This window comes from Polistes fuscatus, unplaced genomic scaffold (assembly GCF_010416935.1).
Source record: "Polistes fuscatus isolate 324 unplaced genomic scaffold, CU_Pfus_HIC Scaffold48, whole genome shotgun sequence".
Lineage (NCBI taxonomy): Eukaryota > Metazoa > Arthropoda > Insecta > Hymenoptera > Vespidae > Polistes > Polistes fuscatus.
The window spans coordinates 175,366-201,033 of NW_025113127.1; the positions used below are offsets into that span (position 1 = coordinate 175,366).

Sequence of the window (25,668 nt, forward strand, 5' to 3'; positions counted from 1 at the left end):
GAGTGGTGACGGTGAATGGTTATTTCAAACGAAGTGTCAAAGGGTTATCTCCGTTACTAAACGACAACGAAACCAAAAATAGGGATGTAAATAATTTTGATAGTATGTAAGGAGCTTGTATTTTGAATTGTGAATAGTGTAATTTTGAACGGGAGCCGTTCAAAGGGGGCGGTATGTTGCGTCGTTACGCAACGGTATTAAAAGAGCATGGCATGGGTTTCGATATTATTCAAGACCATAGAACTTGTCGAACAAAGCGCTGCCTGGGGTATTCACGCGACAGACCGTTTTATCGCCAGATATCTAAATCGGTTCTTGATAACTGGGTAAACATACGGTGCCGCCGAGACTGGCGATTTTCTTTATTCCTCATGGATCTTTCTCGTGCTTTGTCTCCACGTCCGGGTAACCAGACACTTTGTTCATATGCAGCTATGACTATGAACCTTTTTCTGTTTGGCTAATCAACGCGGGGAGGGGATGGTGCTCATTCTCACACTATAAAAACCCCTTGCAACCGCTGCGAGATCATTATATTGCATCATACATATCAAAACACGACATCTTAACATATCGAGACATCACATCATATCATATCAAAACAACACAGCCAGAAAGCATCGAGAAGAAGAAAGCATCGAGCATTTTCACGATAAATAAAATATCGTGTTACCGATCAAGGCACCGGAACCTCACTAAATATATTATCTATATAATATTAATATTGTATATAAAATATAGTTTATATATTCTTTTATAAATTTTTATAATAACAGATAAAATCTGACTTTCTTTTAACAAAGTTAATGATACTTAAAACAAGCATTTTGTTTTTCACACAGAGGTAAACGTGTCAATCCAGTAAAAAAACATTACTAATGCGTAAAGTAACATATTCAAATAAAAATAAATTAAAAACGTTTTCCTCTCCGATATTGAATACTTTATGTCAGTATATCCAGCTCAGTAGTTCAAAATTTATAATTTTTAATTTTCTTTTTAATATTCTGATCACGTTTTTGAGATTTAGGATCACTGCGGGTTGTCAAAATTCTACTACTGTAACTCCCAAGAAACTTTTATAAACAGTTAACATTTCTGAAGATATAAATAATTCAGATAAACTAGTTCCGTTCATAAAAATGCAATCAGGCAGATTCTTTGGATTTTATATCATTCGGAAATCGCTTTACAATATAACTTAATAGAAATTTTTCAATGTCTTATGTCATTCATATATGTAGAAACTATTATTATTAAACCAGCGTAAAACAATTTCTATGAAATTGGCTTAAACTTCTTACACGATGAGCTAGATCCGTCTAAAGAAGGTTTAAGATATTACATTCAGAATAAAAAAAATCTATAAGATATATTATATTCTCTTTCATCTTTAGATAAATATACTCTTAAGTTTGCTAATAAAACTGTTATTAATTAAAAAATTGCTTAATTTAAATAATGGACCATTTTCTAATCGAATAAGCTTGACATAAAATTTACGCTCTTTAATGTCAATCTGCGTTAAAAGCTTCATTAAAAATTGATCACTTTATATTACACAATAATTTTTCCTAATATAAAATAGCTAACTCCGCCTGCATAATCGAGATCAGCGATCATGTTGCCGGTCCTAAGCCCGGGAAAAGGAGGAGGTTGTTGGATCAGGCTAGCTCCCTACTTAACGTAAAAAATAAAATTTTGCTCACAGAAACGAAATATTGCCTCGGAAGAGGACGGATTCACAGATGACGACCCAAGCAAGAAAAAGGACAAAGAATTGGAAAAAAAAGAACACATAATGCGTCTGGCTACCTGGAACATCAAGTCATTTAATAATAAAGATCAAGAAACCCTGAAAGAACTGAAAGATAATAACATTGATATATGCGCCTTACAAGAAACCAAAAAGAAAGACAAAGGACAAATACAATACGAAGACTACTTAATGATCTATAGTGGAGTCGAGAAACAAATCAGGGCAAAGGAAGGGGTAGCCATCGCAGTATCATAGAAATATAAAAACAACATACAAGAATGTGATTACATATCTTCACGAATATTAGTGGTAAAAATGAAAAAAGAAAACCAAAAATTAAATATAGTGTCAATTTATGCACCAGAAGATAACAAACCAAAAGAAGAAAGAGAAGCCTTCTACGATCAGCTACAAAATATAGTCGGATTATTACCAAATAACCAACATATAATAATCCTCGGAGATTTTAACGCCCGCATCGGAAACAAAATAATACCGGGAATTAAACAAAGGTTCAACGAAAATGAGTTAAATCATAATAAAGAACTAATGACACAGTTATGCACATTTAACGAGCTAAGGATTAATAATACATTTTACAATCATAAGGAACACTATAAATTTACATACAGCAACACCAGAGGCTTCAGGTCTACAATTGATTATATTGTTACCAACAGATACATCCAACCATACCAAATACTAGATATCAGGACGTTAAATTCCGCGAATGTAGGAAGCGATCATAGCCTGCTACTAGCAAAAATAAGAATGAAGTTTAAACCCCAAAGCAATCTTGCCCGAGCAACTCAAGAATCGAAAATAAACATCGAGTCACTATGGAACTTACCAACTAAACAACTATATGAGAACAGGTTGAAGGATAAAATCGAAATAAACCCAATAAAAGAAGAGGATAATATAAATACAGCCTGGAAGAAACTAAAAACTAACATTTTAGAAGCTGCATATGAAGCCCTGGGAACACGAAATGTAAAAAAACTCCTTTGTTCCGACTAGAGATTAAGGAAATATGCAAAAAAAAGAAAATAGCATACCTTAACTATAGAACATTACGAACACCTGAATCATACGAAATGTATAGACGAATCCGGAATCAAACAGCGACATTAGTAAGGCAAACAAAACAACACCATTGGGAGATTTTTTCGAAGAGAATGGAGAGTGACTTCTATGGATTCCAAAAACAAATCTGGCGATTTATTAGAAATCAAAGAAAGGAGGTCAACGAAATGATCGAAACAAATCAGATCACAAGAGAAACCTGGATTAACTACTTAACAGAACTCTATAAATCAGAAGAACCTCAAGCGGAACTAAATACGCCAGAAATAGTAACTAAAAACGACATACAAATTGAGTCCAGTGATGTAGAAACAGCTATTCGAAAACTAAAGAATAGGAAGAGCCCAGGGCAAGATGGCATTCCAAACGAACTGCTAAAATATGGTGGCCAACGTCTCACACAACAGTTAACATTCCTAATACAAAAAATACTATACCAACACAGAATAACTGACGAATGGCGAACTAGTACAACTATAGTTATGTTTAAAAAAGGAGACAAAAAGCTGCCTACAAACTACAGGGGAATAAATCTTTTAAATACTTCATTGAAACTAACAACAAAGGTTATAACGAATAAAATTAACAGCTTAACGAATCTAGAAGACGAACAACAGGGATTCAGATCAGGCAGATCGTGCACAGACGCGGTTTTCATCATAAGACAGATAACAGAAAAATCAATTGAATACAACAGACCAGCATATGTGTGTTTCATTGATCTGGAAAAGGCATTCGACCGTGTGCAGTTAAAGGATGTTATACACCTCCTCTATAATCGGCAAATTCCGAATAATCTTATCAAGACCATAGAGGACATCTATAGAAACAATAAGATCCAAGCAAAGATAAATAGTGCCTTGACTGAACCGATTGATGCAGGTCGTGGTATCCGACAAGGGGATTCCCTAAGTCCCCTGCTTTTTAACATCATTATGGACGAAATAATAAGAAATGTAAGACTGCTAAAAGGATATAAAATGGGCAACGAAGAAATAACCATCCTATGCTATGCTGATGACGCTGTATTAGTGGCCGAAAATGAGGATGATCTACAACGTCTACTACACCGATTTAACTGCATAGCCAAATCATTCAATATGAAAATATCGGCCCAGAAAACTAAATGCAAGACAACATCAAAGACACCGTTAAGGTGCAAACTGGAAATTGAAGGGAAGGTTATTCAGCAGGAAATGAGATTTAAGTACCTAGGAATAGAAATCTCAGGGTATGGTGATGTTGAAGCAGAGGTAAGAGAACAGACAATGAAGGCATCCAGAATAGCGGATTGTTTGAATGACACAATATGGCGAAACAAAAACATGGACATAGAGACCAAAGCAAGAATCTACAAGGCAACGGTAAGACCTATTATGTCATATACCGCAGAAACTCGACCAGATACAGCGAAAACGAAACAGTTATTAGAGACAACCGAAATGAGAGTTCTTCGCAGAATAGTTGGAAAAACACTACTGGACCGAGAGGGAAGTGAAGATATAAGAAGAACATGCAAAGTGGAGAACATTAACGAATGGATACTAAAAAAAAAAAAGAATGGAACGAACACATTAACAGAATGGACAACGGAAGAATTGTCAGAATTGCACGGGATAAGTCACCAGTTGGCCGCAGAAGCACGGGGCTCCCACGAAAAAGATGGTGCGACAATTTAACAGTGTAATAGGCAAAAAAACGTCGTTACGATACAGGCAAATTGCCTAAACTAAAGAATGAAGAAGAAGAAGAAGATAAAATAGCTATTATTACTAGACCTACCATCACGAATAGAACTTTTTTTTTAATGATACGAAGAATCATATAGGAATGTTCTGTCATTTAAAAAAATTAATTCATTAGATGCTTGTAATAATACAAAAACGTTATCAAATTTAAATTTGCTTAAATTCATTGTACGAATTCAACCGTATTGGCCGAAGCTTTAAGTTTTAAAGACTACATAGAAGTGAAGAATTCTAGATCTAGAACGTTTGAAGTATTTTATCTATCAGGATAGGTGGTTTAATCCTTTAAGATATGCACTTAAAATCTTATCTTTACTTACAATTACAGATATAAAAATAATTACTTTCTTTGTTTTTAGTTGTAGTTTAATTTTTTTAATTTTAGATTTTTTTAATTTTTAATTTTCTTTTATTTTTTTTTTGTATTTTTTTTTGTATTTTTTTAAATAAGTTTTTTTGTATTTTTTTTTTAATAATTTTTTAGTATTATTTTCACTAATTTTTTCTTGTATTTTTTTTTAATCATTTTTTTGTATTCTTTTTAATAATTTTTCTTAATTTTTTTTCCTTTTTATTATTATTCTTTTTATTTTTTTTTTTTGATATTTTTTTGTCTTTTCTTCTTTTTTTTATTGTTTCATTTTTGCTCTTTATTCTTTTTATTTTTTTTATTATTTTTGAAGATACATTAAGGGGTTATACGCAGTTAGAATTTTCAAAAAATCAATTTTTTGTTTTTGCATTTTTCTCAGAAATTTTCAAATTGATCCGGCAAATATTCTTCACTCCATGTAAGCTGCAAACAAAAATTTTTAACTTTGTGTAAACGTCTCTTTGAAACTCTAAACGCGTTTTTCTCAAAACGGTATTTTCAAAGTCGATGGCATCGATTTCTCAGAAATGGCTCACCCGTTCGATCTTAAATTTTTCCACAATCTTCCTAGATATATTCCTCGGGTATTGAACGAAGGAATAAGATTTTAAAAAATTATTACTATTTTTTTTTAACAATTTACCACTGTTGAACGACCGACGCCTTGTATCGGTACTCCGGTGGTTTTCTTGTCGTTGAAAATGCACTTATAGGTGGATGAGGAATGAGGGTAGGTGAAAATAAATTAAAATATATTTTTTGAGCCCAGTCAGTACTAATAAGTACGATTTATTTGGCTCGTTGCAGGGAAAAGCCTTTCGGCATAAAAACCCTGGTTGAAAATACAGTTGTTGCTGATGTGTCGCTGGCTTGCCTATCGGCAGCTATCGCTGATGATGTTGATCCAAAGCGGAATATAATTCTGACCACGTGGCCTTCTTCTCTTGTTCCTTTGTTCCGCTGATGTAATAGTAGCGCAGGAGTGTAGTTCTCTTCGAAGTGATCGCTCGCAGGTCTCGTGGTAGAATCATGTTGAAGCGTGAAAGCACGAGCTTTTATAGAAAAAGACGATGCAACGCGTGGGCCAATTACCGAAAAGCTAGACAACGTAGCTGTCGATGCATATGATTGGACTAATAGAAATGGTGGGAGAACGCGTGCTAGAAGAACGAAAGCGCCCTGCAAGGAGCTCGCTGCGCTCCCTTGTTACACCGTAACTAAGATGTTTCCTTGTCGCTATATCTCGACACGCGTCGATACGTCTCGAAACGTCCAGATGATTCTCACTCACTCGCTTGCGTAGGATTACGCAACAGCTGCATTATTACTTTTGCATTAACTATAACCGGTCCTAATAAACCTAATGGATCGAATATTTGCGCTATTTCTGATAATATGTTTCGATTGCTTATCTTGCATGGACAGGTTGATCGTTTCACGGTATAGCTTATGGTATCTTCTACGGCGTTCCAGTTTACCCCCAGAGTTTTGATAGTGTTCGCGATATCTAGACTTACGAGTTTGTTGTTCGATGTGTTGTTAAGACCTCTCAAAATTTCGGTGTTCTTAGAGGCCCACTGTCTCAATTACATTCCCGCTTTTTTGGTTATGTTAATCAGCTCGTGGCGGATTTGTTTCGCTTCGGATAGCGTATGAGCTCCCGTTAAAAAGTCGTCTACATAGAAATCTTCTTTTAATATCACGGAAGCTCTTGGAAATCGTTCAGATTCGTCGCTAGCAAGCTGATGCAGCGTGCGAGTTGCCAAAAAAGATGCAGATGCCGTTCCATATATTACCGTATTTAATCTGTAGGTTTTTATCGGCTCGTTTTCGTGTCGACGCCAAAGAATGTTTTGAAACTTGCGGTCGCGTGGATCCATAATTATCTGCCTATACATTTTTGCTATATCTGCCGTAAGCGCGAATAAGTGTGATCGAAATCTTACCAAAATGGCGAATAGGTCTTCCTGAATGGTAGGACCGACCATTAATACATCATTGAAAGATAAGCCGTTATCTGATTTTGCCGACGCGTCAAATACTACACGAAGTTTCGTGTTTAAGCTTAATTGTTTAATTACCGCATGATGAGGTAAATAATAACCGTCATTGCGGGAGGACGAATTGAGTTTTTCCATGTGACCTAGATTTTCGTATTCGGTCAAAAATTCTTGATATTCTTTTCGGATTTCTGGTATGCGTGCCAACGATCGTTCTAATGTATGTAATCTTTTTACCATATTAATATATGAATTGCCTAATTAGTTTGTGTCCCTTTTGAAAGGTAGTCTTACAACGTATCTACCCGAATCGTTGCGCCAATTATTCACTTTGTAATGTTCTTCGCAGCATTCCTCTTCGTGAGACTTGATACTATTTTCTGGGGTTAGTTCGACGCGCCAAAATTTTTCTAATTGATTGTTCAATTTAACCATGGCGGTATGACACTTAACGGTTTGTGGAACATGCATGTCTCCATTTGTTACTACTATCCAGCCTAGTCGCTTGTTTTGTACGGCTAATGTTTCATTAAGTTGAACTATTTGACCGGCGCGCCACAAACTACAGAATATTTCAATTCCAATAATTGCATCGATTTCTGAAGGTTTAGCGAAGTCGGGATCAGCTAATTGGATATTCCCGGGAATAATTAACTCTTCCGACAATACTTGATGAGCTGGCGAAGTTCTTGTTATATTAAGTAAAAGTAGGAATTTTAGTTTCGCGCTTTAATTTTCTGTGCGTGACAGCATTGTGGTTACAATAATTTTATTAACGTTGGTTCCAGTCTCATTTATTCCCGCTATTGGTATGTCTACGGTTTGTTTGGGAAGACGAAGTTTATTGGCGAATTCTATCTTTAAAAAATTAGCTTCGGCCCCCGAATCCAAAAGTACACGACACTTGTGTGGATTGCCGTCGCGATCGAGCAATGATACTACCGCAGTTAATAATATTGTAGGTAAGGGTACACGATCGAGTTTTAAATGTCCGCATTTTACCGTCGCGCTTTCTTCGTCTAGATGTAATAACGTGTTATGCCTACCCTTACATTTCCTGCAAGTTCCTGCCTGGCACGCATCTATCTTGCGATTGTCGCGTAAACAATTTGTGCACAAACCCGCCTGCTCAATGATCTTTCTACGTTCCTCGGGTTTAGCCTTTAATAACTGCTCACATTCGGAGGTATAATGACTACGCTTGCATAAAGAACACCGAGATCGTACTTGTGACGAGTATACTTGGACCTCATTCCGCCGCGGATCGCCTTGTGCATAGTTTTGTGGATTAGTGTAACGCGCTTTGGTTTGCATTACATTTCGAGGATTGGAATGTCGCGAGAAAGGTTTAAATTGATTGTTTATTCTAATTTTTTCTGTGTTTCTCGTTGTCCGCTGTCGCGTAGAAATTTTCCTAATTTGTCTACGGTCGGTAGATCCCGTTTCGATCGTCGATTTTCCCATTCGTAACGCGTTTGATCGTCTAACCGTGAAACTACCATGTGAATGGGGAAGGCCTCGAAAAATGACTTTTTGGTGAACAATAGTGCTTGATAGTTTGTGCAAAGTTCGTCCGATGCATCGATTAAAGATTGCGGTGATTGCCTATTGGGCATTCCTGTATCGCTTATATATGTTTGTTAATTAATACAAGCGGATTATCATAATATTCTTCTAGTAAGTTCCAAGTTACTTGATAATTATTTCCCGTGGTCTCTAATGCGCGTATTTTGTCTTCTGCTTTTCCCGATAAGCAAGATTTTAAATAAGAAAATTTCTGTATATTTGGTAGATCGACCTTTTGACTGATGATCGATTGAAATTGATCCGCGAAGTTTGGCCAGTCTTCGAACCACCCGTCGAATTGCGGCAGACGCACCGCTGGTAATTTTAAATTATTATCGCTAGTTAAAATATTTTTCGCGTATGAAGAGGCATTCACGGTGGATAGTGATACGGGCGAATCGGTTGTTTGAATTGTTAATGCATTGAATTTTGCTAGTATTTCCTCCGCCTTTACTTTCGCGCTATGAACGGCCTCACGATGATCATTACCCTCTTGGATACGATCTTCAACTGTTTCGTCGGATGATTTGTCTAATAATTCGTTTTGAATATCTTCAAATGTTACCACATCTGAATCGATCTCCTTTAATTTTAACTTGACCATTGCTATATCCTCCCGATTAGGATTGTCTAAGCCATTGATGAGTTTTTTAAAAATTGTTAATTTGCTTTTTAATGCTGCGCGTCTACGTATAAGCTTCGATTCACTAAGTTCGCTCATTGAGGAATGCATTCTCACGATAAAAAAGGCATGATTTGGGAGAGATAAGAGAGGAAGTATTTCACAAACGGGTGACTCGATAAAAAGTATTGCTTAAGACTCACGTGCTTTATGTTGACCGCCCTGTGGTGATGTACTACACGCTTCCAGACTGCGTTGATTTCCTGTGGTGAGTCACTGCACGCTTTCCAGGACGTCTTATGATCGCTTTGTTTTTTCCCTGTGGTGACGGTTTCACGCTTCCAGGATGAGTCTCGCTGCTGGTAGGTTTGGAAACTTCCGCGTTCTCTTTCTCGTCTGCTTGAAGTGGACTGTATTCGCTGGCTGATATTGGATAGGATAGAATGATCCGGCTCGAAGGACAAAAAATATGATGAGGTACCGGTGCCTTGATCGGTAACACGATATTTTATTTATCGTGAAAATGCTCGATGCTTTCTTCTTCTCGATGCTTTCTGGCTGTGTTGTTTTGATATGATATGATGTGATGTCTCGATATGTTAAGATGTCGTGTTTCGATATGTTAAGATGTCGTGTTTCGATATGTATGATGCAATATAAAGTTTCGATACGTTATGATGTGGTTTTTCGATATATATGATGCAATATGATCTTTCGCAGCGGTTGCAAAGGGTTTTTATAGTGTAAGAATGAGCGCTATCCCCTCCCCGCGTCGACGAGCCAAACAGAAAAAGGTTCATAGTCATAGCTGCATATGAACAAAGTGTCTGGCTACCCGGACGCGGAGACAAAGCACGAGAAAGATCCATGAAGAATAAAGAAAATCGCCCGTCTCGGCGGCACCGTATGTTTACCCAGTTATCAAGAACCGATTTAGATATCTGGCGATAAAACGGTCTGTCGCGCGAATACCCCAGGCAGCGCTTTGTTCGACAAGTTCTATGGTCTTGAATAATATCGAAACCCATGCCATGCTCTTTTAATACCGTTGCGTAACGACGCAACAATAACACTAAATATATTGAAAATAAGTAAATTATATAAGTAGCAAAAGAAAAATTTTAAAATTTTTCCAGCAGACTTTGGAAAATTCGGAATTCGAAAATCAGTCGTCACTGAGACGTGACACACATCATCATCTTCATCTCTGCTTTCTTCGCCCCTAAGTTCTCCGCAAATGCGATTGAGTTCTTCCCGGACCATTTTGAAACAGAATTCATCGTCGCTTGAAAATATTTCACTGCTATCCATTTTTCTTGGGGTTCGAATAAAATCACTCTATACAGGTTTTCTAGATATTTTCGGCACGAGCGTTGAGTCTCAACTGACGTCGGAGACATTTTCAGAGGCACAGACTCAGAGGAATCGTTTACTAATTCTAATCTTATCTCCGTTAAGATGTGTCATATGAAAGGATATCAATAGTTTAGGAACCTTCTCAAGTAGCATTACGGCATTCCTTTTGCTTGGAGATAACGCAATCTAACATAAACACCGTTGTCGCCGCCTACGCGCCATTTGACCTGCGGCCCGAATAGCCTTAGCGCCGGAGAGGCGCCTTCCGACCGCAAAGGGTAATATCATTATTATTACTAAAATCCATTAAAATGTTTGTAGAATTATGGAATACAACAATATACTCAATTAGTATCTTCATCGAAGAATGCACGATTGGTCATCCTACCCTTAGGATGACGATGAGAATGCAGAAACGCTGACTCTACAACTGCATTATATGCTGTCAATTCAATTAAACGAATTTCAACAAGAATTTAACCAATAAAACGCTAATACAATTCAACGAATACTACTTCTACTTCACGCACTATTGCAATGATAATCTGAAACAGAAAAAAAATAAAATTATGAATATCATTTTTTAAGAAAACTTATTATAAATATCGAGAAAATGTTTATTATGAAAAAATATACTTACATATATTCTTCATGGACGAATACATGACGGGTCCTCTCCTACCTTTAGGATGACGACGAGTAAAACTTTAAACCGAAAACAAGAAACTTTAGTTAACCGAGCAGGTGAAACTTTAATATGCTACTGTCAACACTGACTCTTCTTTTTGATTTTTTTTATGTTTTATTTAAACGATACAACTCACAAATACTTCATTGCCTACACCCACACAGTTGCAATAATATTCTGAAACAGAAAAAGAAAAAGGACAATAAATATCATCGTCCTAATTTAAAAAAACATTGAAATTATCATAGGAATGTTTGATTTAAAAAATCTTCTTACTTTAAATCTTCATCGTTGAATGCATGATGGATATCCTACACATAGGATGACAATGAATAAAAATAAATTAAAAAATAAGACCTGTAAAATCGAATCGCACTAAAGATTATTAATTATTATCAAGTGGCGTTGGGACCTCGTGAGCTTATTGCTTCATACACCAAATCTCGCCAGTGTTCTCGTTCCTGAGCGCGATTCCTCTACTCGCGACCCTCATCCTATTTCTTTATTATTCCTCCTAATATTGTCCTCCCATTTACGCCTTGGTCTATCCCAGTGGTTCCCAAACTTTTTTGGTCCATGGACCCCTTTTTATAGTCAAAAGTTGTCCACGGACCCCCAAGTGAAAAAGCTACTATAAAGCATAGGACATTAATTTAAAATAAAATTGTTGAAGAAGTATTTATTATAATTATAGCTTTTGTTTAAAATTAAATAGAAAAAATTAATGATTTGAATGAACGTAATGAGATTTTACCAGTATATTTATGTCTGGTTCTATGTTTGTGGGTAGAAACCGCAAATACCCACGAGCACTAATTTCTAGTCGGTTTTTTTTTTGTACCCTGAATGATACTAGAGACCCCTGAGGGTCCGTAAGGACCACTTTGGGAACCACTGATTTAAAGTATACACCGGCAAACTTTTCCTATGGTTCATGAAATGTTGGATGCCTTTACTAATTTGTCACAAAGCGATTATTTGGGAGTCTCTTATATTCATCTTGAAGACTAACCCTTTTGGTACGGGCGCTCTATCCGTCATAATACCCCCGCTGAACGAGGTGTCGCGCCGAAAATGTGCTTATAACAAACTGTCTTGATTCGGCCGAAAGATATCGTATAACACACTGTCAGTCTGCCTTTCTATGAACATTTTCCTAAGCTTTAAATAAGAACTGTGCTTAATAAAACAATGTTTTTTCCAACAAGTGTTGGTTGTTGGTTCAATATTAAAAATTAATTTTATAAAATATATAAAATATATAATATAATATAAAAAAATAAAATATATAAAATAAAAAACAAAAAATTATATGATTATAAGTATAACAGCTAATAATATAATTGGGTCTGATATATTTTAAAATACTGATTTATACATAAACCAACATTGCATTCTTTGCATTCGTATTTTGATTCAGATTTTTTATCATTTTTGCTGCAAACAACGCACCGTCGGCTCATGTTCTTTCTTTTTGACACAAACAATGATGGAAAATGTCTCTCTGTCAATCTCATCGGATAATCATTTTTTCTTACTTGTTGATAATCTTTATGATATTTATCGCATATTTTTTTTACCAACTGCAATTGAAAGTTTGCCATGAATATGGTTGCGTTCCTTTTATGTTTATAAAGGCAATACGCATTACATACACAAATATCAATTAGATGAAAAAAAATTTCTGGTACCATTTTAAAGTTTTTCGAGTTGAATTTACACTACTTATTACCATATCCACTTTATCTTATCTATTGGCAAGGTGCGCGATGACAATGACATCTGATGGCCGCATTAAATCATGCTCGAAAGCCGTGGGAGAGGTGTAATATTATTAATAAAAATTTTTTATTTTTAGTAAATAAATATATATTAACCTGGTCAGCATTGTAAAAGTGAAATGCAATATAAATTAGTGAATAAATAATTTGAAAGCAAAGAAAGTAAGTATAAAAAGTGTCAGTAAGTAGTAATGTTTATTACTGAGGAATGAGGTTATCTGGTGTAACCAATACAAATGACAGTTGGAATAACATTGCAACTATCATAATAAAAATAAAAAAAATAAATATATATAAAAAAAATTAAATAAACAGATTTTTAAAAATAATAGTTTATTTTAAATTAATGAATAGTTGTTTTTACTAATGTAACATTATGTTGAAGATTTTTTAATATTTTAATTGTCATTTTTAACAAGTTTGAATTTCGACATCACACTTGTCAGCATTTAAATATATGTATCTATTACAAATAAATGTTTTTTCTGCTTCATTGGAGTTTGAAAGGAAATCGACTTGACAATCTTTGTCAATTTTTTCAATAGGTACATTTGTAAAGTCCATTGTATAATCAATGATCATTTGATTAATGTCAGTGTTTGTGACCACTTCTGAGACTGCTAAATTTTTGTTTTTTTTTAATTTTTCAGTGTTTGTGACCACGCCTGAGTCTGCTATATTATTTTTAGCAAATCTTCGCTTTAAGAAACGTGCATGCCTGTAATAAATTAAAAAAAGTTAATTTTGTACATAACTGTTATATATTTTTACAATTTTTAGAGGTATTCATTACTTTAAATATATTACCTGTTAGAAGAAGTTTCTTCATTAATTGTAGGTTTATTATAAATTGAAGGGAATATCGTTGGGATGTAGCTTGGACTTGTCTCTTCTTCACCCTTTACACCTCCAACGAAATGGTCACTGCAAATAGTATCTGTTGGTTTCGGAGTCCACGGTGATCCGTCAATCCTAATAAAAATTTTTTTTCATTAAAAAACGAATACATTCAAGTTAGCAGTCACTACAGAATTTTATAATTTTTTTTCAGAAAAAAATTAGTTCCAAAAAATTATTTTTTAAGAATTGCATTTTTAATTTTTTTTTAACATTTTTACGAGTCGATTTATTTTATATTTTTTTTTTTGCCATAATTAATTTATTAAAGAAAATTCTTAAAATTATCAAATATTTGATAAATTTATTTTCATGAAAAACTAATAATCACAAAATTATACTCACAAATTTATTAATATTACAAAATTATTTTCATTCATACACGTGAATTGGAGTAAACATATTATTAAGTTAGGTTATACACTACTTACTTTATTCTCTTAACTGCATTAATCCATTTTCTCCTTTGTTCTAACTTCCAACTAGCACTTGGAAATGTATAAAATTTGCAGTTACTATTTCTGCCAGTATTCTTACATTCAACTACACAGCAACTATTATGGACCATTTTTAATTATATTATCTAATTGTTTACATTTAAATCAAGCATGATTTAACGAAAATTTGACCACCGCGATCGCTGCAATCGATTCAATTGTCCCCACCATACACTCCGCACCTTGCCAATACCCATTGAATTATTATAATCTACAATACATACAGGCTTTTGTATACTCTGTCTTCCTCTATGTCTGGATACTGTCATAACATCAGCAGTATGCACATAGTTGAGATCATATATACTTCTCTCTTATCCATCCATTCTAAAACCAATAAACTTTCGGAACTAAGAAAAGACACCTCTCCCCTTTTCAATTTATTTTCGATCTTGGGCATTCCTTGTCGTCTTTTTGTTACTGCCCGCATGCATTTGTGCGGTTAGCGAATAATAGACTAAATAATGTGGGACTGGAGTAAAAATTATCCACATAAAGTGTATGGCCCTTTCCTAAGTATGTCTTCAATAGTTGTAAGACGATTGCTCCAGACTTTCTAATGTTCTTGATCGGAATATCCGCAACTGTAGATGCTCCAGTATAAATGATTATGTCCTGCACGAATCCGGTTTTGCAATCGCAAAGAATAAAGAACTTTATCCCGAACCGATTCCTTTTCTTCGGAATATATTGTTTGAAAGATAGGCGGCCTTTGTATAGAAGTAAGCTTTCGTCTATGCAAAGTTTTTGGTAAGGCACAAATGCCCCACTGAACGAGTGTCGCAGTATGTCAACTATTCGTTTTATTTTTATTAGGCGGTCGTCAATGTATTCTGGTTCATGGGAGAAATGTAAGATTCTGAGTAGCAGAAAGTAACGATCTCTGGTCATTATTTTCCCAAAAATATCGCTGCGTAGAAAATCGTCTGTGCTCCAGTACTGTTTGAGTGATAGTTTTTTATTTCGCGTCATCAATAACGACGTGGCCAAAAAACAATACAACTCATATCGCGTCATTGGTTCTTGATTATTCGTATTGTTATTGGTTTGTTGGGCCAAATAATAGTTCGACTCTTCTACAATTATATCTACTATCTCCTCAGATATAAATAATTGAAAGTAATCAATGATTTTAGATGACAGGTGTATTTGGTTGGTGATTCCCGAATGTTTTGAATTGAATCGATGAATTTTTGGTACAAAATGATTGTTTGACCATTTTATTTCACAGTTCGTGTTATCAACCTCTTGGGTCAATTCTGTTTCTGATTCAGAACTGCTATATATTACATTTTTTCTTCTTTTACGTCGATTGAAATTATTTTCATTTTCACAATTCTCGTCACTTTCTGAGTCAGTAAGATTCTAAATTTCTTATTTCCTCTATTCATTCTGAAAAGGGCCTGAATTTTTTAAAATCTATAAACAAGTTTCGAACAAAAGCGTAACCTCAAAATTTTTTAATAGATTAGTTAAAATCAAACAACAATTATACCTGTAGCTGTTTTTCCAGAATTCTTGTAACGAAAGACTTTTTGTTAAAATGATCTGTATTAGGTTAGAACTATCGCTCCACTGATAGCCAATCAACACAGATAAAAACACAGAACGATTGTTAAACAATGTAAAAGTTCAAGGTTTTATGCGTCAGTGCGAAATATATTTTCAATAAGTTTCATATCACATACGTCAGTAAAATAAAATATAATTGTATAAAATGTACATAGATGTCACTTGTTTCTTTTTCTCACGGATTGTCACACATCATAAATGTCAGATATATTCGGCACTCGTCGATAACAGTGATCAGATGCTCGCCGGATATATCCGACATTTGACCACACAGATCATCGGATGGATGCCGGATATATCCGACACTCGTACTGAAAGGGCTAATCACTGCAGTTGATGGTCTTCGTCCGTGATAAAAAGTATTATCATTGTCTTGTGCTGTAATATATAAGCCCTCTATACTTATTACGCGTTACAAAGCGACATAGACTAATGCCAATTGATGTTTTTTATTGTATTCATAAACAACTTCGGGATATGTGTTCCCATGTGATTTCTGAATTGTCGTTGCACAAGCACAAATTAGAGGTAAACGTAAACGCTTAACGTTAATATTTGTTTTATTGTTGTTAAGAGAAATAGTTGAAGATCTAAGTCCGATCGGCAATGCTGTTTTTTTAATTTGAATAGCATCAACATGTCCAGCTACTTTCTTTTTGATTTTCTGGCCAATCTGTAGTGAATGCGGAAACTCAAGCCATACAACATTTACTTCTCCATCTTCATTGTATTCAATATGAACAATTTTACCTACAGCTCCATTTGCTAAACCATCAGACACATCTATGTTTGTCGTTATCATGTAGAAAACATCCTTCACAAATATAATTTCGTAAGGCAATCCTCCAGTATCAATTAATGACATTCTGTACAGCTTTTGGCGAAAGGAAGCTATTTTCTCTGCCGATGTACAACCACTGAATACATCTTTTGCTATTGAAGTAATTTTGTCTTGTGCAAGATTTAAAATTTTATTGTTATATCTTTTTACAGCTTCATTTGTACTAAATAATCGAATTCCATACGGACATTTAGTTTCTGCTTCTTCAGCAGTTACAAAACGTGATTCTAATAAAGCTAATTCCAAAACGCTAAGTTGTTCATCGCTTCCAATTTTAGTTAATATAGAAGAAAATTGCTGATTTGCTTGCCTCATTACTTGGTCTAACTCAAAAATTTTAATCCTCGCCACAATTTTGGCCTATTTAGGTCCAACAATCCTTTGATTTTGTTGTTTATATATTGGAGTAGCTCTAACTGGAGGTAATTGGCGTAAATCTCCAATCAGAATAATATCTAAACCACCAAAATTAGTGTTGAAATTTCCTGTTATTTGCTTTAAACGTAAATCAATTTGAGCAAATAGTTGAGCACTAATCAAACTGATTTAATCAATGATTAAGATCTCCTTAACGTATTTAAATAATGCTCTGTATTGATAAGCTATTTCGATACTTAATGGAAGTAACTTTGATAGAGATATTTTTAAAGCAATATCTATAGTTGTTCCATCTATAGCGACAGCAGTCTTATCTGTTGAAGCACAAGCAACATAAGAGTTACAATATCCATCGTTATCACTGTATCGGTTGTAAATCTCCATGAGAATTTTTATAACAAAAGTTTTACCGCATCCTGCTGGCCCCGTAAAGAATATTTGAAATGGATCACGATTTGTAGTTAATAGAGTTGAAATAACATGTAGCAAAAACTTTCTTTGCTTATCGTTTGCCATTCTCATCAACTCACAAAATTGAATATGAGGCATAAAATTTTCTCTTTTTTTAGCAATACGACCAAGTTTGTGTTAAGTACATCAAAGCGAAGATTTCTGTTTACATCAGAAATAGAATCGTTATATAAATTTTAAAATGCATTAGGATGAGGCATAACATTAGCAACATCTTGCATTTCATTATTATCTTGAATACCGTCTTCTCGACATAAATTTCGACAAAATTCAATAGTTTTTTGGATATCCAAGTTAGATTCAAATTCTTTACGTCTAATTAAAATTACATCTTTATAATTGTTGTATATTTCAATGAATTTCATTTCAGCGAGTATTTCTTCATCTTCATTTCGAAATGGAAAATGTAAAGATACCATTTCACGTTTATAATTATTCAAATCTTGTCCCGTATTATAATTTCAATAACGAATAATACGTGGAACTTTTCTTTTCGTGTAAGTACTGTTGGGTTTAATGTTATAATTAACAACAAATTGAGCAAGTGTTACATTTTCCAAATCCTGGTTCCGGTGTTCATATTTATCAAAACCATTTTCCTTCCAAATATCTGTAGAATCTTCTCCAATACCTATCGCATCTAATTGTTTATGTGTTTTTCCTATTCTTTGACGATCAATTGGCCACATAGTTGGAATGGTGGTAACAATAACAGAACTTTTTGACATTGGCTCCCGCAGTAAATACCACGCAGCCTCTTGACTAGTTTTCTCTACACTGTTTAGCATATTCACGCCTAATTTTCTGGTTATTTCCACAATGTCAAAATTAGGATTTTCATTCATAAGTTCAATAATCTGATGTTGTAGGTAGATAATACCACGGTTGGTTTTATTTAGATATTTTTCAATGTAATTGGCACATGAATATTCTTCAGTGATAAACTGGATATCTATATTAGATTTAATAATATTAAATATAAACGCGAAGTAAACAGGTTATGCAATTTTTCACAACGTTGACGTCTGATAAAAACTCTGAGCATTTTAATTCCAGCTCGAAGTATATTGTTTTAATCTTCATCAGAAGTTGTTGCGTATCCTACGCAAGCGAGTGAGTGAGAATCATTTGGACGTGTCGAGACGTATCGACGCGTGCCGAGATATAGCGACAAAGAAATATCTTAGTTACGGTGTAACAAAGGAGCGCAGCGAGCTCCTTGCAGTGCGCTTTCGTTCTTCTAGCACGCGTTCTCCCACCATTCCTATTAGGCCAATCATATGCATCGACAGCTACGTTATCTAACTTTTCGGTAATTAGTCCGCGCGTTGCATCGTCTTTTTCTATAAAAGCCGCGTGCTTTCACATCAGTGGAACAAAGGAACAAAGGAAGAAGGCACGTGGTCAGAATTATATTCTGCTTTGGAATATCATCATCATCGATAACTGCCGATAGGCAAGCCAGCGAAACATCATCATCAACTGTATTTCAACCAGGGTTTTTATGCCGAAAGGCTTTTCCCTGCAACGAGCCAAATAAATTGTACTTATTAGTACTGACTGGGCTTAAAAAATATATTTTAATTTATTTTTACCTATCCTCATTCCTCATAAATAAACGATTCTCAACATCCACCTATAAGTGCATTTTCGACGACAAGAAAACCACCGGAGTACCGATACAAGGCGTCGGTCGTTCAACATAAGTGATATTGTTATTTTCATAAAATGAATCTATATCTGAGTAATCATCATTTTCGATATTAATCCAAATAGCTTTGAAACGTTGAAGATAATTTTTAAAATGCGGCTGATCTTTCTGCATGGGTGATAATATGACAGTAGACCTACTAGGCATATAAAAAGTGCTTCAAATCTGCATTGCTGCGGTTTATTTGCCACTATTTTTTTGTAACATGTAAACTTGTGTGTTGTATGCTTGTGTGTTTGTAGTTTAATGTTACTTGATGCTTCTTGAGATGAAACAGATATTAGGTTATCAGTTAATGCAATGGCATCCAGCTTATTTTTATCAAGTGTATCTATTGGAGCATTAGCCAGTCACAGTAGTATGTTGGTGTGTGGACTACCACGATGCTGGAACTCAATATGTTTGAAATAATGTACAACATAATATTTTTCAAAAGGACTGAATTTAGATGATATCAAAATTTTTAACAGTACATTGACCAATTTGTTAAAATGTATAGCACACGAAACTGCATCCTAGTTGATAAGTGTTATTTTGTCAAGATAATGTAAGACTTAAGCAATTTCTTCAGAAATATTTTCGCCGTTGTGCTTGAATTTATAAAGCTTTTGGAGAAGATCATTCAAACCAATTTCATTAGCATTCGCAGTAAGGAAAATAGTTGGCTTACCAAACTGTCTAATAATGACAAAAAGGTCTTTTTTACGATCCATCCAATACCACATTGAATTTGGAATAGCTCTTACAAACGCAAGATTGGTTTCAATACAATTGGTAATGTATTGTTCATCTTCAATTTGTTTTCTAGTAATTTTGGTATCCTTACTAACGTATTTAAAAGCAACTATGAAAGAGTCACGAACTCGAATCTTCATAATCTTCATTGCCATATACAATAAATGATACGGTGTAACTGCACGACGATCAGATCTTCTAAGCTCCCTAGAAGCCATCATAAATGGTGTTGCTTTAACGCCATCTCTGAAATTACGCAACTGATCCAGGTAAATTGTCGGGAAAGAAAGTTCTCCTGCATGTTAATCAAATAATAAACTTTAAGGTAAATTTTCTTCGCCATGTGCAATACGTAAATATTGTATTAATCCCGCATTAATGTCTGTTGGTGCGCCGTAAGACTCTTTTCTACAGAAATGTCTTCGCTGACATCATTTTGCTTAACTTGGTCGTTAATTTGATTATCATTAATAAAATGTATCATCAATTTTAATTAACGGATGCGGTATTAAAAATTGTAGCCAAGCTTTTTTTTTTAATTTTACGCTTGTTAACAATGCCATGTAAGTAACTAGATCGGTGAATTTTCTTACGTTTGATATGTACATTTACACAATAATCGTCATCAATATTTCTTGGAAGAGATATGATCATTGTATTAACAGAAAAAGGCACGTTAATTACTTGACCGTAAATGGCGTATTGACCATTTACATGTCTCAGACGTCTGATCTGCATAAAATGAATACGAGGCAAAATTAATCTTTCAGAAATTAAATCTAAAGGTGGTAGATGCTAAGGTACATCTGGATATATGTTGATATTAAAGGAATATTCTTCTTGTTTAAAGCTTGTATGTATGTATTACAAAGCTTAATATTTTCCATAGGTACATTAGGTATAATTTGTGTTAGATATCCTTATGTTCATTAGATGGCTCTTTTAAATCCTTTTTAAACTACAATTTGTCACATACTGAGCACTGATCTCCAAGTGAATTGTCCAAGAATTTTATTTTAAATTCCTTATGAGCTCGTTTAAATTGATGATAATTGCTATATGGTAAAGAAGGATGTAAATCCATATCAATTTGCTCGCCAGTGGAATGATTAATTACTAACTGGTCTGAAGAGTCAGAGTAAATAGAGGGTACACCTGATTGAGGTAATTCCTGATCCATGATTGTGTCTTGATTTAACGAATTGCGTTCTTCATCCGGTACAATGTCTTGATTAGACAATACATGTATATTTGAAGCGTCAGCTAAATATTGATTATTTCGTGCTCGAGATCGTGAACTTTGCTCCATGTTTGTTGGTGTAATGTTTTTCGATGTTATACGATGATGACACGGCATAGAAGAATTTTCCATATGCACATCAGCTTGCACAGTAACAGCGGGTTGCCACTCAATGCTAAAGGATAGGGAGCTTATTTGACTATACGGTTCAAGAGTAGTACGAACTTAATTATTTTTAGCAATAAATTTTTTAAGTTTTAGTAGTTAGTTTAGGTTTTCTATTATATTTAATGGTAACCCTGTTTTAGTGCAGCGCACTCTATTGATAAGTAATCCAACAAAATGATTAGTTCACACGTTAAGTGTAACAAAAAAATTAAGAAATACATTGCAATCGCTTGCGAGTCGCTACAGTTCCTGACTTTCAGCGTGAGAAACGTGAGTTCGATTCCGATACTCGTATTTTTTTTTCTTTTTTTTTCTATTAACAAGTAAAAATTACTCAAAAGTAGTAATGAAAATAATAACAATAGCTAAAAGAAAAGGATCTATTGTAATAGGACAAAAAAAATAACGTAAACGTCTCCAATACTTTTACTATTAAATAACATAAATAAAATCTAGAATAAATATAATTATTTCTTTACAATAAAATAATAAGTTATTTAGCGACACCTCTTAATTGTGCAATTATGGAAGCACTGCAGAACGGACTTCGGCTGATTCAATTCTTGATTACGTCCTTGGCATTCTACTTGAATAATTACTGTTGCTAAGTCTTGTGTTGTGTTACGGAAGTCAAACTCTTTTACTCCGCCTTCAGATAGTAAATAAGATGATAATCCGATTAAAGCTAATCAATTATCTCTGATTGCCTGTGGTGTTGGCGTACGTATAACGCGATCTTTTGAATTTTTTAAAGTATTCCAGTTCCCATAATGAAATTTCAAAGGTTTGAACATGTTTGATAATTCCATCCACTTTTTAATATGACCAAACGTTAAACTAACGTTACGTCGGCTACTATTACGCTTTGAATCAGGCTTTTTAATGTTACTACTATTCATGCGATCAAACGCGTCATCCAATTTTATTAAAACCTCAGCGGTTTCAGCTGCTGTTGGAAACTTTTCGGAGTTCTTAATAGCAAAATCATCCATACCATTAGCTAAACTTGAACTAAATACTTGGCTGGCGAAGCACACCTTCTTCTTGTTAGTGGAAGATGGAAAATAATGCGGATTGCTGCACGTGTACGATCTGTCCAGCGGCAGCCCGCAATCCCGATTTGTTCCGTCACAGTATGTCCTGTTCCTGGCAACGGTTCTGTTATTGTCGTTAGCAACGGCGTCGGTTTTGTTTTTGTACGTACATCCGCATCTTTTCCTGGTGGGGGTTTGTTTGCATAATCTCACAAGCACATAACAGCGGCGGAGAGTGCCCTTACGGAGCGCGTGTACCGCCGTACAGGACAAATTGGTCGTACACATGCAGGAAACAGGGAGTGGGAGTTTCCCGATATGTTGTATGATGGAAAATGTATTATAAAAGAAAAACAATTTTGAGAGATTTTACACGTGGCAGGACGTCACACCTGCGAAAAGTATGAACGTTACTTTCCGATTATTTAATATTTTTTCCCCTCCGTTCATTTTATTATCGGTAACAAATAACGCAAGAAACGTTATATGTCCTCTGAGAAAGTTTTTTTTTGAAATGTTGTTTATACAACTTTCCTAACATTGCGCATGTGTGCAACGGTAATAATATACGTAATAAATAGAATTTAATATTGTAACGTTCTGATTTTAATTATTTTTTCATTTTTATGCAATTATTTTAACGTTCCTGTGCAGTGATGATTTCGTTGCGGTAGGGTAAAATTTTCATCTAATAAAATATCAGATCGAAATTCTTTAATATTCAAAGTATGTTAATAATTATGTATTGTTCAAAATGATATGAATAATTCTAAACATTTTGAAATATAATTAGAGTGTGTTAGAATATTAAAATAATTGTTAATAATTCAATAGAAGTATCTATTGTTGTTTAAAAGTTCGGAGTATATGATCTATTTACCGTCCTTCTCGAAATCCACTTTTAAACTGATGGGGAAGATGTGATAGTGCTTGTAGAAGTTGGAATGAATTCAGCAGGACTAGAAGTAGTCGCATTTGCTATAGTTGAGTCACGACATGCGGGAAGTGATTTTGATGTTTCTAATTGGAAAAGTGTATCTTGGATCCACTTTATATGATTGGATATACGTGTGTGTAGAGAATACGAATTACTATCACAAATCGTTGTACCACCCGTTAATGTTTTACCAAGAGAGAGACTAACGATTCCTCTTAAAAACCATACATTCCCAGTTTGAAATAGCAATCCTCCACCGCTATCACCATCGCAAACAGATGTTCCTGAAATTCAAATAATAATTGGTAGGTACAGTTTTTAAATATGTTCATTTTCCTATATTAATTTTGATTTTATATCCACCATTTGTATAACCAGCACAAAATTTATCCATTGTTATGAGTTTCTCAGATTCAAGAGAATTTTTGGAAGATTTGCATTGGCTAAGTGGAACATAGAGGGCAATGACACAGATTTTAGAATAAAACTGGATGATCCTAAAGCAGTTATTCCAAATCCTGAAGTTACCCCTAATCCAGACTCAATTAGATCATCATTTAAACATGCCGGTAATACTAAATGTGAAAATTCAAAAGGTCTTTCGATTTCCAAAATAGCTATGTCATTAGCATAATTTCCTTTGTAGCCCACATAATTACAAGGAACATAAATGCCTTTCACCTTTAAAAAAAGAATATTATTAACTTTGTTACAATTGATGTATAAGCAGCATACTAATATTTTCCAAGGTTAGTATTTGATTTTATTTTAATAAAAATTCTTTTCTATTTTTTATATTCTGGCTTTTTTAACGAATCTCTCATCGTGCAGGTTAGAATCATAGTCACGAAAAATGTTTCCAGTTGCTATATAATATTTATTTGGGATCTCTATCCTTCGATACGTTTCATCATAGATGCAATGTGTGTGTGCGCTGCGGTAAGAAGGAATTTTTCTTTTACTATTGTTGCTCCGCAAACAAAATGTTTCAATCCGTTTGAAATTTTTTCTTTATACAAAGTAGCGTGCTAGGGAACTTGTGAGAGTGTAGATAAATAGCCGTTTACAGCTGCGGTGATAGCAATGGATCTTTTTATTAAATGAACAACCCCGCATTCTAAAACATGTAGATAAACGAACATTAAAATATATGATTATAATTAATGTTACTAAATTATTAATTAGAAATTAATTTTATTATTATATAGAATTATTCAATTATTCTATAGAAAAGCTATCACTTTTCAATAATATTCTAGTATATATTACAAAGTATAATATTTAACAAAAGATAATTCACAATTGTAAATCTGAAATTAAACACAATTAATAAGTTTAAATATCCAATTTTTTAATTATCAAGTTTTTAATTTTAATTTTTGTTTAAGTGACATAAGAAACTAGCGTTAGTTAGCTGTTTTTCTTTTTAAAGCATGAAGCAATGTATAATGAACTTAAATAGTTAAAAAATAGATTAATTGATAGAGTTGATCGTGTAAAAATATAATCGATAAAAAAAATGTACCTCGTATATGATTAACGAAAATATTGCAATTTTTTCTAACTATTAGATTAATTGAAAATTTTCCGTATAAAAATAAATTAATTTAAAGAATTAACGCTGCATTAAATATGGCATAAGTAACTAACTCTTTACACTATTTCAATGAAATTTTCTACTTATTGTACTAGAACCCTTGTAATTATAATTATAGGTAATATTTGTTTGTTTACTATCTGAAATTGTTAAATAATTAAAATTTAAGATATGTTATCTAGCATGCTATATTCTAATAATATGTTTATAAAAAATTTTCCTTTAATATACTATGATATCATAAAAGAATAAGACCGTACAGGTCTAGGTTTTTCAAATTGTTTCAAAGCTTTTAACGTGTTAAGTCACTTAACATAGATATCGGGATATTTCTAATTACAAGTATTTGTACGTGTTATAATTTTAGTTATAAAGAAAAAGGGTTATTTTTCCTCATAAAAGTTACAAAAATTATGCTGACACACCCTTAACATATGCAATAATAACCTATTTATTTGGGAAACATCGCATTGGTTGGGGTTTCTAATGACCTGTATCATTACATGTAACTTGATTTTTTTGTTTCGATTGAACTTTTCCTACTTCCTTATAATTGTCGCGACAACTAAGTTCTGCGATGGTTCCAGACAAAACAGGAGATTCACAAGATA

General features: G+C 34.0%; 3 protein-coding genes across 3 annotated transcripts; all 3 read right to left on the reverse strand.

Annotated features, from left to right (window-relative positions):
* Window positions 1-971: 971 nt before the first annotated feature.
* On the reverse strand, window positions 972-8,280 carry LOC122521768. Its single transcript, XM_043642519.1, has 6 exons — window positions 7,715-8,280; window positions 7,272-7,654; window positions 6,646-7,181; window positions 6,258-6,543; window positions 5,813-6,168; window positions 972-1,076 (listed from the first exon to the last, which is right to left on the reverse strand). The coding sequence occupies exons 1-6, from the start codon at window positions 8,278-8,280 to the stop codon at window positions 972-974; spliced, it is 2,232 nt and encodes a 743-aa protein (XP_043498454.1).
* A 313-nt stretch (window positions 8,281-8,593) lies between these two features.
* LOC122521769 lies at window positions 8,594-9,265 on the reverse strand. Its single transcript, XM_043642520.1, has one exon. It carries the CDS (start codon window positions 9,263-9,265, stop codon window positions 8,594-8,596), a length of 672 nt encoding a protein of 223 aa, XP_043498455.1.
* Window positions 9,266-13,390: 4,125 nt separating this feature from the next.
* LOC122521770 (THAP domain-containing protein 5-like) lies at window positions 13,391-14,524 on the reverse strand. The gene is made up of 3 exons (XM_043642521.1): window positions 14,308-14,524; window positions 13,787-13,951; window positions 13,391-13,697 (listed from the first exon to the last, which is right to left on the reverse strand). Exons 1-3 carry the CDS (start codon window positions 14,442-14,444, stop codon window positions 13,391-13,393), a joined length of 609 nt encoding a protein of 202 aa, XP_043498456.1. The 5' UTR covers window positions 14,445-14,524.
* Window positions 14,525-25,668: the final 11,144 nt, after the last annotated feature.